This window comes from Sceloporus undulatus, chromosome 2 (genome assembly GCF_019175285.1).
Source record: "Sceloporus undulatus isolate JIND9_A2432 ecotype Alabama chromosome 2, SceUnd_v1.1, whole genome shotgun sequence".
In the NCBI taxonomy this organism is placed as follows: domain Eukaryota; kingdom Metazoa; phylum Chordata; class Lepidosauria; order Squamata; family Phrynosomatidae; genus Sceloporus; species Sceloporus undulatus.
Window position 1 is genome coordinate 65,881,975 of NC_056523.1, and position 15,839 is coordinate 65,897,813.

General features: G+C 38.9%; 1 protein-coding gene across 1 annotated transcript in view; it reads left to right on the plus strand.

Moving 5' to 3' along the window:
- The window catches only part of TAMM41 (TAM41 mitochondrial translocator assembly and maintenance homolog), a 35,143-nt gene that overhangs the window by 8,439 nt on the left and 10,865 nt on the right, over positions 1–15,839 (plus strand). Inside the window, exons 3-5 of the mRNA XM_042454331.1 lie at positions 3,502–3,652; positions 8,591–8,736; positions 13,229–13,394. Of these exons, the coding sequence (XP_042310265.1) occupies positions 3,589–3,652; positions 8,591–8,736; positions 13,229–13,394 (376 nt within the window). The 5' untranslated portion in view covers positions 3,502–3,588. The remainder of the gene's footprint in view (positions 1–3,501; positions 3,653–8,590; positions 8,737–13,228; positions 13,395–15,839) is intronic.

Here is a 15,839-nt window from a genome sequence, read left to right on the forward strand (position 1 = left end):
CCTTGTTGTGACATGACATATGCCAGCGACCATGGTGCCAGGCAATACAGCAAGATGCCATGTAAACATGACATATGCCAGCGACCATGGTGCCAGGCAATACAGCAAGATGCCATGTAAACAGTGGCACTCTGGAGTGCTCTAGATTTTGATAGGGTTTTAAAGTTCACTTTAAGGCAAGAATAGCCCAGATTCTGTGAAGGCAGTCTGCCCTTGAATTGGAGCTTTGGCCCTGCATCATCTGGACAGGTTGTAGTACAGGCCATGAGAAGCCAGTTTTAATGGCCTGTATAGACGTGCCCTAAGAGTGTAGACCTGTGTATGGGTAGTTGGGAGTAAGTGCCATGGAACTCGGTGGAGAGTACTTCATAGCAAACAACTGAGGATAGATATGCATGGGCTGTTTTCATAGTCTCTTGTAATGGGACTTTATTTAATTTATTCTCTCAGTCTGTCCCCAGGATAATGGAATTTATAGGCCTATGTACATGGAGCCCATATAATGAGCACATTATAATTGAAGAAAGTCTGCTTGTTTTGACTTTCCCATATAAAATGGTAGCATAAATTGAGTCAGATTGTTGAATCACAGAGCTGCAGTTCTATCCACTTACCTACAGAAGAAATTGGAGACATAGCTCAGAGTGCTCAAACGATGGATGTGTGTATTCACAAGGCCTTCTTCAGGGCTATACAATCTTAAAATGAAGCACATGAATGCATAATATTGCTGTACATAACATTATGTAAAATCATACTGCCAGTTGAGTGAGTACTTTGCGATGGGTCTCCATTTTCTTCTGTGGGTTTTATTGAAAGATCCTCAGATTTTGCTTCTCTTCCCTTCACTTAACTGTAGTAGATACACTACTGTGGATAGCGCTTTCAGAGCATGTAAACACAGTTGTTTTCAGTAGAGGTGAACTAGCTGTCACTCAGTTATTCAACTGGCTGTGTAATTTGGCCGTTAGAAACAGACGGTCTAAGCAGCTGTCTTCCCCTGTGTTCCTCTATTGTCTTCTCAGCTGCCATTTTCAGTTCCAGAAGATCATATTGATTCCCCTCCCACTGCCCGCTTCCTTGCAGGGCAATGGGGAGGGGGTGCTTGTTTGCAAAATTAGGCTTTTAAAAACATGTAGGAGAGCAAATTGAAAACATATGTTCAAATAGCCTCTCCCAGGACCAGTTTACCTTTAACTATTCAGATGGTTCAGATTTTGTGACGCTAACGAAAACCACACTTCAAATGCAAGGGGGGAGATAATGGAAGAATAATGATATTGTATGCCCCACAGATTCGTTTTGGGTCTCCAGGGCTGTTTTCAGAAATACATGTATATCTTAAATTGTAAAGTTCTGGATACAATCATCCCTTTGTCATGGACTTGCTTGCACCCAAGTACCTTCCACATGTTTGTAAAATGGAAAGCTTACTAATAGTACTACTTTTTTCATTTACATCTAGCTCCAGCTGTCTCCTTTGCTCTAAATTCATCTTGAGGATTTTTTAAAGACAGAAAATGACAATTAGGTTAGAGTCTGTGCTTATTCTTGCAGTATTCTGGGCCAAATCTGGAAAGTGGGGAAAGAGTGTAGTTGCACAAAACCCTCCGTGCTATTGCTTATTCTGTAGATGAACCTACCAGTGGCTCAGATCAAATTACACTGAGAACACTTGTATTCTTATATGCACTTGTATTAATTTTATCCAAGCAAAATGAGATGTTTTCAACTAGACACCCCTCCTTATATGCACACACATTCCCATTCGTATCTACAGTGAAGATTAAGGATGGAAATCAAGTGACCCTTCCTGATGCTACCAGGTTGCAATTCCCAGTATTCTTCACTATTGACTTTGCTGACTAGAGCTGCTGGGAGTTGCAATCCAACAATATCTGGAGTGGCACAGAATTCCCATTCCTAATAAAAGTAGAAGCTTTTCCCTCTGCATGGCATTTGTTTCACTTCCAGTAAGTAGGATCAGGCAGCCAAAAAGATGTATGCCATTTGTCTGAGACCTTGGGAGATCCACTGCTAGTCTAGAATAGGATAGATAAACAAATAGTTTGCTCATTTAATAAGTGCTAAATTCAGAACATAAAACTTTCACAAGATAATATATACACACGCACGCACGCACGCACACACACACACACACACACACACACTAATCCATTGTCTCTTAAAAACACCCCAACTGATCTGAACAGATGGATGCAGGGGTTTCTTTAGATCAGGGTTAGTTAGGCAACTTTGGGTAGTTTTCTGCCTCACAGTAAAATGAACTACAAAATATTGGGGGATGGGACTGAAGTAGCCAGAGTCTGGCTTTTGGTTTTTAAAATGGATAGTTTTTTTTTTTTTTTTTTGAAGTTTTGAGGTTCATCAGGTCCCATCAGTGTGGGGTGCACCTTCACCTCTTTTAAAAGGGAATTGCTGCTCCTAGAGACTTTGGGAGTGCATCCGCACTGTAGAAATAATGTAGTTTGCCAGATTTAAAAACACCATTTTAAGTGCTGTAGCTCAAGCCTGTGGAATTCTGGGATTTGTAGTTTTACAATATTTTAGCCATCTCTCTAAAAGAGTGCTGGTGCCTCACAAAACTATAAATTCCAGGATTCTTTAGGATGGAGCCATGGCAGTTAAAGTGGTGTCAAACTGCATTAGTTCTACACTGTAGGTGCACCTTAGGAGAAGAAGTTCCCCCTTTTGGGTGCCAGAAAACCAATATTCTAGGGAATCTGGATGAACTGAGGCCAAACAGGTTTCAGGGCTACATTCTGCCCATCCCTCCTTTAGATAGTCCACACTAAACCCATTTAGAACTTTAAAGAATAAGATCAACATTTTAAATTGGTCCTGAACACAAATAGGCAGCCAGTTTCAGTGGTGCAAAATAGATGTAAGATGTTCCATTCTCACAAACAATACTGCTACATTTTTTACCAGCTTAAGTTTCTGGACTATCTTCAAGAACAGAGAACATTGTAATAACCCATCTTGCAAGTACATCCTCCTATGTCCCACTGTAAAGCCAGTGTTTTCCTTGTCTTATAAAAGGGGTCTGTTCATATGTGGCAGCCATTCAACTCAACCATTCAATAATCAAATTCTGTCATATTTTATATGAAACAGATGTGTTGATTACAGATTTTGTTTTATTGTCACTTCTGCTTCTTTGTAGGATCCCAAAAGAGGCTGCCTATAAACAAGTAAACTATCAATATCACTCAACAGTATCTAAACAAATACACTAGGTCAATGCATATTTTCAATGCTCAGTTGATTTCAGGTGTCTTTCCCCTCATTAATCTATTTTATTTCTTTTTTATATATATAAAGATGGAACTTTGCTTTGTTTAAAATGGAGCATGAGGAAGTTAAAGTGTTCCTAGATAATTCTGCCACTTGGTAATTCTTGATGACATTGTTCTATAATATGTATTTAATTATTTTTATTCTTATACTTGATTGCTGGCTCCCTCTGACTATTTCCAGGTCAAAATCCTTACACAGAATGAGAATGTGAAGTTGCAGTTTGCCCTTGCTAGCAATTTGAAGAGTGCCATCACAGCTGCTTTTCTTATGCTGCCTGAAAGTTTTTCTGAAGAGGATCTTTATATGCAGATTGCTGGACTCTCATATAGTGGTTAGTATGACTTTTTGTCATAACCTTATTAAGAAACTAGAAAAGGACAGTCAATTCAAATGAAAGATGTGTTAGTAACCTCAGCTACAGCTTGTTTAAGCATCTTGCTTTGGGCATGTGGAATCTCTTGTCAAATGTTTCCTTAATAATATCTGACAATAGTTGTTAGATTGTTTCTCTGCAAATGGAAAAATGAACAGAATAAACTAATTTATAATAATAATAATAATAATAATAATAATAATAATAATAATAATATTTATTTGTATACCGCCCTCTGGCAAACCAATCCGGGCGGTTAACAACAGTAAAATATAAAATATGACAATTAAAAACACTTTATCCCTCCCCCCCTTAAGACAGTATTAAACAATATAACATATTAAAACACAATGTCAATGCATAAAAACAACAATTAAAAACTAAAACCCCTGATATCCCTCTGTTGATCCTTGACCATCACTAAGATGGGGCCACGGGAGGAATGAGGGAATCAGGAACCTGGGCCAGGATGGTTAATCTGGAAAGGCCTGCCGGAAGAGATCCGTCTTGACCGCTTTTTTAAAGCTGTCTAATGATGTTATCTGACGGATCTCATCCGGCAGGTCGTTCCAGAGTTTGGGGGCGACAGCATAGAACGCCCTCTGGGAGGTCGCCGCAAGCCTAGATTTTAGAGGCTGTAGTAAGTTCCTTCCAGAGGACCGGAGAGCGCGGGGAGGATTGTACGGGAGGAGGCAGTCCCTAAGATAGCTCTATACCAGGCTTTCCCTCACTACCTACACTTTCTTCTACATGAAGCTACTTGTACTTTCTCAGTCACTGCCCCATGTTCTTCTTTTTTGATGGCCTGGGTTGGCAAACTTGCTGTGGTTGGGAAATTCATTTCACTCTCTCACAAGTTTTTAGATAGTTGTTGAGGTAGGTCTGTTTTCAGTGGACCTGTCCACATTTCTGGTTATTCTTTTGACCTGCACTGCCCATCTTTCATTTGCTAACAAACTACATCACTGCAAATCAGAATTGTGGCATCACAGAAAAAACAACAAAAACAAAATTATTTTCAGAAAGAAGGCATTCTCCAGTGTGGAGCTCTAGTACCTTCTACCATTGACAGCTGCACTAGCTGCAAATGAATTGGGGGTGCACATGTTCAGTGTAACTGTCCCCCAACCCATTAAAGTCCTACACCAGCTCTGGAAAGTTACTAACTTTGGTCACTGCTGCTTGTTTGTAATATTTTGGTTTGTATTTTTCATTACATCAAATTATATTTGAGGCTACCTTGCTCAGTCACTGAGCTAAAAGGCAGAGCACCATATTTTTATAAATGAATATATTATTAAAATGCAGTGAAGAACATCCCAATACTACAATGGTTAGACAAAAAGCAGACCCCAGCACTGGGGTGTCTGAAACAAATGGGAGTCTGAAACAAATTAAAGTCAATATTTAGTCCAAAACTCAGTAGAGGGGTAAAAGACAAAGGAGGGCAAATGTATACAATGTAGAGATATACATTGCAACTTATGCTATATTTCTTGGATTTCCAATGTCGGTTGAACTGATAGATTTTGTTTATTGTATTAACATTTTATCTCTGGAGGGAAAACTGTAGACTTTAATAGTTCATTATGGTGGAGGTTTGTTAACTCAGCAGTCTCTGAATTGCAGAGAAACCATGTTGGCACAGCATGGTTTGGAGCTAAGTGAGTATATTATGCTGCTTTGTGGTAAGGGAAATCCTTTGACAAACTACCTCTGACCTTCCCTAGGGTAGGTTTCTGCCAGACAAGACTGAATAATAGCCCAGGTGTTTTTGTTTCAGGGGAAAGCAAGAAACAACTCAAATGGTTTGCCTTTGTATCATTGTACCTGACTGAGAAACAACACAGCATAGATTTTTATTACAACCCTAGATCTTAGGAAAATAGCATGTCTTTGTTATAGGTTGTCTCAGAATTTTTATTTCATGTTAGCAAAGACTCTCCTGCTGTGGAGAGCTTCATGTGGTCAGTATTCTGAGTGGTGCTTCTTAAGTTGTGTTCTTTCCCTTAAACAAGTTCCAACTGTGTTTATTGGACTTGGTCCCAGTTTCGTCATAAAATCACCCAATAATCAGTGTTACATGTGTGAGTAGACTCAGTTTCACTTTCCTTACACACACACACACACACACACACACACACACACAATATATTTGTGTATTTTCTTCTTTTGCTAGACACAGGAGATAACTGACAAAAAGAAGAAAGCTTTGCTTTCTTGAAAATAAAGTACACACAACATTATATCACTTTTTGTAAAATAAGCCCAGAGGTAAAACTTCAAAGTAAGCATAAATGATAACCTCCTTTGTTTTCCTTTTCTGTGCCCATGAATTAATAATCTGGCATTTTAGCAATGAATAAACTCATTTTATCTTTTAAAAAACAGCAGAGAAACGGTTCTAAATATTACAAGTGCTGCCCCTTAATTCTTTCTAATACAGGTACACCTCAGTTAACAAATTAGATGTGTTCCTGGGAATTAATTCTTTAACAGAAAATTTGGTTCCAGAGGCAGCTGTAACATGGGAAAAATAAGGTTAGGTTCTTGCAGTACAAAAACGAAAAGCAGTTTAACAGCTAGCATTTCAGCTAGTATTTTATTCTAAACTACTAATATGTACATGTGAAATGAAACAACCAGGTCAGGTAAACCTTGCATAAGTAAAGAAAAACACATTGAACCTTCTGGAGGTCACTTGAAGGCTTCTTCCAAAGTACAGTCAGTGGTGATGTCTGCTGTCACCAGCTTGCACATTACTTATGATTTCCATGTTGTTGGCCAAACTTCTTTTTTAACATTTTAGGGGGAACTGGTGAGGCAGGCTTATCACTTCCCATTTTTGCTTGTTCATACATGCTCAGTAAAGGATTCTGGATACCCTGCCTATTATATTACATTATATTATATTATATTATATTATAGACAAGCTGCTGTATACCTTGCATGTTACAGGCAAGCTCCTATAGCTGCAGTGGGATTGACTATAGTAGAATTTCATTGTTTCCTAGCTGAAGCTTTCTTGTTTAAAGCAGATGCACCCTGGCACCAAAACCCTGTTTTTCTCCAGCCTTCCTTCATCCTCCTAATGCAGATGCTGCTAAAACTTCCAGCTAAACAGAGGATGAGGAGGAAAAGTGGGCTGGGTGAATTTTAAAAGACTTTATAAAAAGGAGCTTCTTTGTCTGATGCATTGTTAACTGAAGTATGTCTGCAATTAGACCTTCTGAAATATTCAAACCTCACCTTACATTTTTCCCTCATCTCTAACTAGGACACAATAGTGGTGTTACTAACACTTCCATTTCAACTGTTTAATGGCTAGAGATGAGCTTTATAGATAATAGAAGTGAAATGCATTCGCTTTGGGTGTACTGGTCTCATTTCTTGCTTTGCTTGTGAGCCAGCTTATAAAAAAACAGCTCTTAGAGGGGCCGGTTCATATGACTAGTGCTCCTTATCCTGGAACAGAGCAGTGCGTGTGTAACATTTGTACCTCCACCTTACACAGACCCTGGCCTGTTACAGACTGCCAAAATAAAGCTGCTTCGGGTCTCTTTGGAGGTATGTTGTTTAAATGATGCATGCATCCTAAGAATCCGGAAGCTGCACCAAAGCTGCACTCCAGTGCTTAGGAATGGAGTTTGGCTTTGGCGCGACCTCCGGACTCTTAGGACCCATGCATCATTTAAATAGCATACCTCCAAAGAGACCCGAAGCAGCTTTATTTTGGCAGTCTGTAACAGGCCCCTGTGATATGATGCTCCACAAAGAGACATTTGGAGTCCCAGTTTATGAGTAGGGAGGGCAGGTTGTGCAAATGGGGTTTCTGGTTGCACACCCCTTCCTCTTGTGCAAATGGAGTGTCTGGTTGCACACCCCTATCCTTTCTAAATACATATTTTGGATTGCTGTTACCATCAGCTCCACCCAGCATGGCCATTGTTAGACAATGTTTTTCAAAAAATGTGGTGGGCACCAGCTTGGGGAAGGTTGCTTGTAGTTCTGGGGTGGTGTCTGCTTGCCTCTTCTCCACAAGCCAGTACCTATCACTTTAGTAAGTGTGGGTACAAGCCAAGAGTCAAAGCAAATGTATATTGACCCTGGGATTAGGGATGCCTATTAGGGGTAAAGTCACTTGTTAAGTGGTAATTTGTACCACCAGTGACAATCACTATAAAATCAGAAAAAAGATGCTTTTAAGCGATCCTAGTCCCCTTGAAAATGGAGGAGATGTGAGCATGCATACTTCTCAGGACTGTCTCCACTATTACGTCTTGCACATGATCTCATTTTTATCCTAGAGAGAAATCTGAGGCTCTACAGACATTGGACTGGAGGTCTCATAAGCCCCATTCAGGTTTGCAAGTTGCTGGGGGGCATTGGATGTTGTACAGCATCATCCAACATTGTCAATTTGAGAAGTTCACCACTTGAAAGGATGGCATATATATGGGTGTTCCCTAAACCTCTTTTCTTTTCAATCACAACAATCCTATAGAATATGTTATCCTAATGTGAGTATCAAGGTGACACTGTAAGTTTTGTGGCTTAGGTTTCCCCAGTCCCTGTTTGCCATTCTGTGTATTGTGTCACACAGAGTTAGCCCCATCCTCTCTTCTCCATGGTCCATCAGTTTGATTTCTGCTTAAAATTAATGAAATGGGTCTGGTGCAGATACAGCATTGGCAGGTCTAGGAGCATGGGAGAGTCATGTGGACTTTTCTGCTGCTTCACATTTGCTTTTCCTTTTGAAGGCATGCATTCCTTCCAGTTGCATGGATCCACTATTGCTAGTTATTTCCAACCATAGTTAGGTATCAACTAAGTCCTCATGCAAATTGTGGGCCTTCCTGTTGATTGTATGTGTCTTAATAATTTGCTTTGGTTTAGGTGACTTCAGAATGATAATTGGAGAAGATAAAGCAAAGGTTATGAACATAGTAAAGCCAAACATGTTACATTTTCAGAAGCTGTATGGTAACATATTGGAAGATTGTCCTCAAGTGGTGTACAAGCATCAGATGGGCAGGCTAGAGGTAAGTAGCTAATTTCTGTAAGCTGTAATGATTCTGTCTGTGTTCTTAAGTAGTAAATATGACGTGAGTATACTTGCATTATCCAGTGATGTTACTTATTTATTTATTTGAATTATATCTCAGTTTTCTGCCAGAACTAGAATGGACTTTCAAAGACATAGGCGTGTTAGTCTGGATCATTATGCAAAGAGATCTTGTAGGACCTTTCATACTGAGAGAAGTCAGAAAGTCTCAAAGGTGCTACAAGATCTGTTTATATATAGAATTGAAGTTGGCTCACAACAAGATTAAAAATTGGTTCTGATCTAAATACACAATAGTTTATAGTGTTAAAACAAGGGGAGTTAATGGGCTAAAAAATGATAAATAAATTAAACAACCTGTAATATTAAGCAATGTTGAATTAACCAAACTGCAGTGCTATTCTGTTAAAAATCTCTTCAAGAGGAGTTGTTGAAAGCCTGTTTGAACTATCAGGTCTTTGATTGCCAGTGGAAGGAGCACAGGAAGTGGGCCAGTCTAGCCTCCCTTGGAAGAGTCTTACGATCTTTGAAGGAGATCCCACCAGCTTCCCAGGCTTGCCTGGGAAGGACACAGAAGAAAGCCTGCTTGGTGGTTGCTTCAGTCTAGTCTATGGAACTCGCTCCTGAAGGAGGCTCAGTTGGGCCCCCCTCTCTGCTCTCTTTTCATAGCATGCAAAGACTTTCTTTAATAGGCCTTAAGCTTTCATCTGGTTAGAGTAGAAGGATGTGTTATGGGTGTGTTGTTTTTTAATATGTAATACAGTTGGCCCTCCATATCCACAGATTCAGCCATTCACAGCTTGAAATTATATTTTTTATACACACACACACAGAGTCGCCCCTCCATTTTTGTGGGGGATCCGTTCTGGACCCTTCCCCCCAATGAAAATAGAAATGTGCCTATGCTCAAGCCCCATTGGCTTGAATGGCGGTGTGTGCTCCATTTTGTTCCCCTCCATTTGCCGCCCCCAAACGGGTAAGAGATGCAGACTTTAAGTCCACAAAATTGGAGGGGCGACTGTATATTTAAAAAGCCAAATCAAACCTTGATTTTGTAATTTTATGCTGTTTTATTACACCGTTGTATAATGTTTTTAGAACTTTTGTAGCACGTATTGTATTGGCTGTTTTGTTTTAGCTATATATTATAAGCCATTTTGAGTTCCATTTTTGGAGGAAGGTGGGATATAAATCAAATAAATGCAGGAAAGCAGTTAGTGTTTGAACTTTCACAGATAATTTTTTAAACATATATCTGGAAACAAACACAACCTGGTTAATTTCTAAGAACTGCAACTTATTGCTTATTTCTCCTCGACTATAGAACTTAACAGGTTCTTCATATATATGTCATGTATTACCTATAAACTGGATAACTGAAGTGGTAACATGCACCTCTACTACTAATATATCTGGCCACTGTAGCCATGATGTCACCTCTTTTTCATCTATACAGTACTTGGAGTATTTTGCTAAAATGTTGCAAACATCTGGAGAGCCACACTTTGCCCATATGGAAGCCAAATGGAAACAGATTGTTAGATAATCCACTGTAATCTAATGCTGGCCATTTGCAACAGGAATGGGGATCTTACTATCTGTTATAGAAAGACAAATCTATGTATTAAAATAGCGCCTTATCCAAAATTGGAGCTAATTGTGGTGAAGCCTCTCAGATTCAAGTCCAGCCCTCAACAGCAAAGAAAACTTTTTTTAAAACAGTTTATTTTCCCCAAACCTCTTCAAGACTCCTATAAAACCAGTTTTGGGAACCTTACTTTTTGTCCAATATAGTGGGCCCTTAGTATCCATGGGGGACTGGTTTCAGGACCCATGTAGATACCAAAATCTGTGGATATTCTAGTCCCTTTAAATACAATGGCATAATGAAATGATGTCCCTTATATAAAGTGGCAAAAACAAGGTTTGTTGAGTATTTTCAAGTATTATCCGTGGATAAAAAAAGTGGATTCGGAGGGCCAACTGTACTTGCACACCACAAATGACGAGGTAGATTTGAAAGCCACAAACTGTCCTGAGTTCTCAACTGCCTAGTTAGATCATTCTAGCTATGAATTTAACTCTTTTCACTCAGGATTCCACTTCTTTCCAGTAATCCTCGGCCACCAAAACTCAAAATGTTTTCTCCTTTACTGTTCTGACAATGCCTGGAGAGTTTGGCCAAATAATCAGGAATGGTTGAACAAACAATATTCATTTATGAAATAACTTGTGAAGAGTAGACAAGTTCACTTAAACATAGGTTAATTATCCTTTCCTGTTCCTTTCACCTTAAATTTCAGTAAATCTCAAATAATATGGAGGGCGTCATTGTGCTACATGTTGCACACGTGTTGTGTTTGTGCAGAGTGGTAGTAGTGGGGAGATGCTTTCTGATCATGTCACGGAGCTGTTGTATTCCTTTCAGAAATGCGATGAAATGTATTCAGTACAGCAAGCCAAGTTACATGTGGATAATATATTTTACCATAGAGAGTTTGGCAGTCTGATTTTGTAATATCTTGGGTTAGTGCAGATTTCTCTGTTTCATCTATGCTCATTCACACACTCTATATGCAAACCCTGGAGTGCTAACTTGACTGTGAAGTCAAAGGCTTTCATGACCGGCATCCATAGTTTTTTGTGGGTTTTTTGGGCTATGTGGCCAAGAAACTCTGCTAGAACATGGCCACATAGCCCGAAAAACCCACAAAAAACTATGCTAACTTGAGTGTTATTAATGTCAGCCTTCTCTCTTTTATCAAATATGAAACCAGAAGGACCTGATGAATATATATTCCAGTGTCAGAGACATCCTCCCTTTGCACACTGGTTCTGCTGTGTGTAAATAGAAGGGTGCTAGTCCACTTACATTTTGTTTGAGGGCAATCCAGGGGAAGTAGTTGGCCATTCTCAGAACAGAAGGCTGAATTAGATAAAAACTTTATATAGGCCTATATAGCATAGTTCTCCTTTGTGTTCCCTACCACACCTCTAGCTGCTTTTCTTTGCACAAATATACAGTCAGCCCTCTGTATCCTTGGAATTTTTATCCATGGATTCAACCATCCACAGCTTGAAAATATTCAAACATTCTATACATTCCAAAAACAAATTTTGATTTTGCTATTTTATATAAGGGACACCATTTTACTATGCCATTGTATTTAATGGGACTTGAGTATCCACAGATGTTGGTATCCACGGGGAGTCCAGGAACCAAACCCAGTGGATATCATGGGCCCACTGTATATCTTTCCTTCACTGGGAATAACAGTCAGGGAGCCATTTTCACAAGTACCATTTTCACAATGGAGCCCTGGTGGCGCAGTGGTTAAATGCCTGTACTGCAGCCATTCACTCGAAACCACAAGGTTGCGAGTTCAAGACCAGCAAAAGGGCCCAAGCTTGACTCAGGCTTGCATCCTTCCGAGGTCACTAAAATGAGTACCCAGACTGTTGGGGGCAAATTAGCTGACTTGCTAATTAGCTGACTTGCTGTTCACCGCTATGATCTTTGGAATAGCGGTATATAAATAAAACAAATTATTAATTATTATTACCATAAGTGCTTGATTTGGAAAAAGTTAAATGTTCCTCTGTCCTCCCAATTTACATCTGAAACTGATGGTAGCTTCTGATTATATACATTTGCACAAGATAGCTAGACTCTCAATTGTCTTGATGGGGTCTCTTTAATGCCTACAATTGAGTTCATTGCTGAAGTAGAATTTGAACTGGTGTCTTCAGTTATTCTTTTGCCCTGTGTTATGCAACAGGTCTGCTGATGGTTGGAGGGACACACCAGCAGGGTTGATAGAAGTGAAATGACATTTCTGGTGGGTGGAGTTTGCTTTTAGTTGATATTTTGGTTATGTCGGGCACAGTGGGGCCAAATCAGCATTTGGAGATTGAAATCACACTCCCAGAGACTATTATTGGCCAAAAACAGTGCATGGGGGCAGCAGTGGTGGCCCAGGATGGACAAGGCACCTCTTAAGGCATGCCAATTTTAAAGTTTGAGTTATGCATAATACTTGTGATATTTGAATGAATATAAAATACTGGATGAATCTGAAATATTTTCATGTATGCTCAGAAAAAGCATAGCAAGTAGTAGGGAGAATCATAGCCAAGTGGCAGAGTATTTGCACCCAGGTGAAACTCCTGGCATCAGGAATCAAAAGGCTCAATCAACAGGTGATGTGAAAAACTCCTCTGTGATACCCTGGAGAGCTGCTGCAACCAGTGTAGTACTGAAAAATAAACATTCAAATAGTCTGGCAATAAATCTTCCCTTTTCTGCTACATATGTAGGTATGTTTTGGTGTTGGCCTCTTTTATGCAGGGGGGTGCCTAGGAAAAAAAGTTCAGCAGTTCAATTATGAAGTTTGACTATTGATATTTAAAATCTTATATTGTTTCCAAAAGATGAGAGACTTTATCTGTTCATTCTTTTGTGTCTTTAGATAGATAAGAGTCCAGAAGGTCAATTTGCACAGCTAATGGCTCTCCCAAGGACACTGCAGCAGCAAATAACTTCTCTCATGGATCCTCCAGGGAAGAACAGAGATGTTGAAGAAATTTTATTGCAAGTCGCCCATGACCCTGATTGTGGATTAGTGGTACATCAGGGTAAGCTTACTGGGGAATAATAATACCAGAGTGGGTGTTGAAGAATCAATCTTGGGATGACTTCAGCATTTTAAAATGCCCATTTTCTTGTTGCTTTAAATGTAAAGATGGAAAAGACTCAGCATTCTTACATGAGCCATTCCCTCAAACAGCTGGCAATGCAGTCTTGACATTTTTTAGTGGAGCGTTGATATCTGTGGAGGCTAATTCTCTTTTTAAAGAACAAATTTGGAGTAGGTGTGTCTCTGGGTTGGGCATGCCTGATGGGATTTTTCACTCCCACCCTCTCTAGCTGAGTTGCTCCCTATTCCTTATCTCGAGCTACTTGCTTTTGCAGGCAAATTGCCCTGGGTGTGCAGAACTAGTTGTACAGTTCTTTGACTCATAGTCAGTAATTGGTGCCTGCTAAACAAAATGCTGGTCCTCAGGGCAGAACCTGAGAGCTAATTATTCCTCATGGATGATGTACTATATTTGCAATCTTAGATCTATATATTTGAATATCTTATTGACTCACAAACATGCTGAATGACTTTGAAAAATTCTACTGCTTCAGTTTCCATTTCCCATGTGTGGAACATAGAAACCACCTTGATAGGGTTGATAGGTGAAGAGGTTTTTATTCCAGAAGGCTTTTGGATTGTTTTAAAGGAAGAGACCTTTCCCTATGGTGCTGTACTACCTTTACTGTTTGCTTTTAAATCAATGTTTTCAGTGACATCTTTTTATTGGTATATCTTTTTAACTTTCAAGCTGCCTCGAGTACCAGTTTTGGATAAAAGGCAGGATATAAATAAAACTAGATAGGCTGAGATGTCACACTCTCAGCTCCAGAGGAAGGCAAAGTAGTAGGCAAAATCAAAAACCCTTTGAACAAAACTTGCAAAAAAAAAAAAAAAAAAAAAACACAAAACACCTGTGATAAGTTTGCCTTAGGGTCACAGAAGGACAGACACGACTTGAAGGTATACAACAACAACAATAACAGCATTTAAGATGCAGAAGCTATGGTAAAGAGTGTCAAATACTCCAGGAACACGCTGTTAAAAAATATGGTTACTTGAAAACATGGCCCCAGTCCAATTGCAGTTTAGTCTTTTTATGTCCTTTTGATTTAACATGAGGAAAGTGAATACATTTATGTATTCATTTATTTATTGAATTTATTTCCTGCCTTTCTTCCAAAAATGGGATTCAAGGCAGTTTACAGTAATCTAGCAAAGATGATGCTAAAACATCAATTTGCAAGAGTTAAAAAAGAATTAAGCATCAGTATGATTACAAACATTTTAATTTGAAATTTTAATTTGAATCCCCAAGCTAAAGTTCTTAATTTTGGCTGGGGTGCATCCAGAGACGGGAAATGTTAGTCCTAAAGCCAAGATGTTAGTGTTCATCTTTATTTGAAAATTTAAGTTTTTGATTGTACATATTTTAGTAAATCTTTTAAAATTAATTTATTACATTAATTGATAGTAGCATGTTCACATTGGTGTTTTTTTTTATTTTAAAACTTGATTCAACTTATTAAAAATGGACTCCACTACCCCAAATTACTATTCATAAGTAAGAAATCAAAGTAACATAAAATAGTAATCAGTATTCAGAGTTTTTGTGGGGTTTTTGGGCTATGTGGCCATGTTCTAGAAGAGTTTTCTTCCTGACGTTTCACCAGCATCTGTGGCTGGCATCTTCAGAGAATGAAAGCCTTCAACTCCACAGTATTCAGAGTGTTAACATAAATGAACTTTAAATAAAATGACTTCCAAAATTATTGTTAAAAAATATAATGAATTATGGAAAACCAAATTATTTTAACAATGAGCTTCCAGCTTTGTCTTCATATAGTGTTGTGTATGTGATCTTTATAAAAATCAATTTTTGAAATTTAAAAAGCTAGCAAAATTGATAAATGTTAATGAAGTGAGAAATTATCCAAAAGCCACTGGGTGAAGTCATGTGAAGGTTTACAGCAGCAGTGAGTACAGTGGACCCTTGTTATATGCTGGGCTTTGGTTCCAAGATCCCCCATTTACTGTATAACATAATCCGTGGATGCTCAAGTCACATTAAATATAATGAGATAGCAAAATGGTGTCCCTTATAAAAAATGGAAAATCAAGGTTTGATATTTGAAATTTAAACATTTTTGAACATTTTCAAACTGTGGATGCTTGAATCTGTGTATAAAAAAATCTGTGTATAAGAAGGTCCGATTGTATTATGGCCTGTTACAGACAGGCCAAAATAAAGCTGCTTCGAGTCACTTTGGAGGTATGGTATTTCAATGATGCATGCGTCCTAAGAGTCCAAAAGCTGCACCAAAGCCACGCTCCGGTCCTAAGGACTGGAGTGCAGCTTTGGTGTGGCTTTTGGACTCTTAGGACTCATGCATCACTGAAATACCATACTTCCAAAGTGACTCGAAGCAGCTTTATTTTGGCC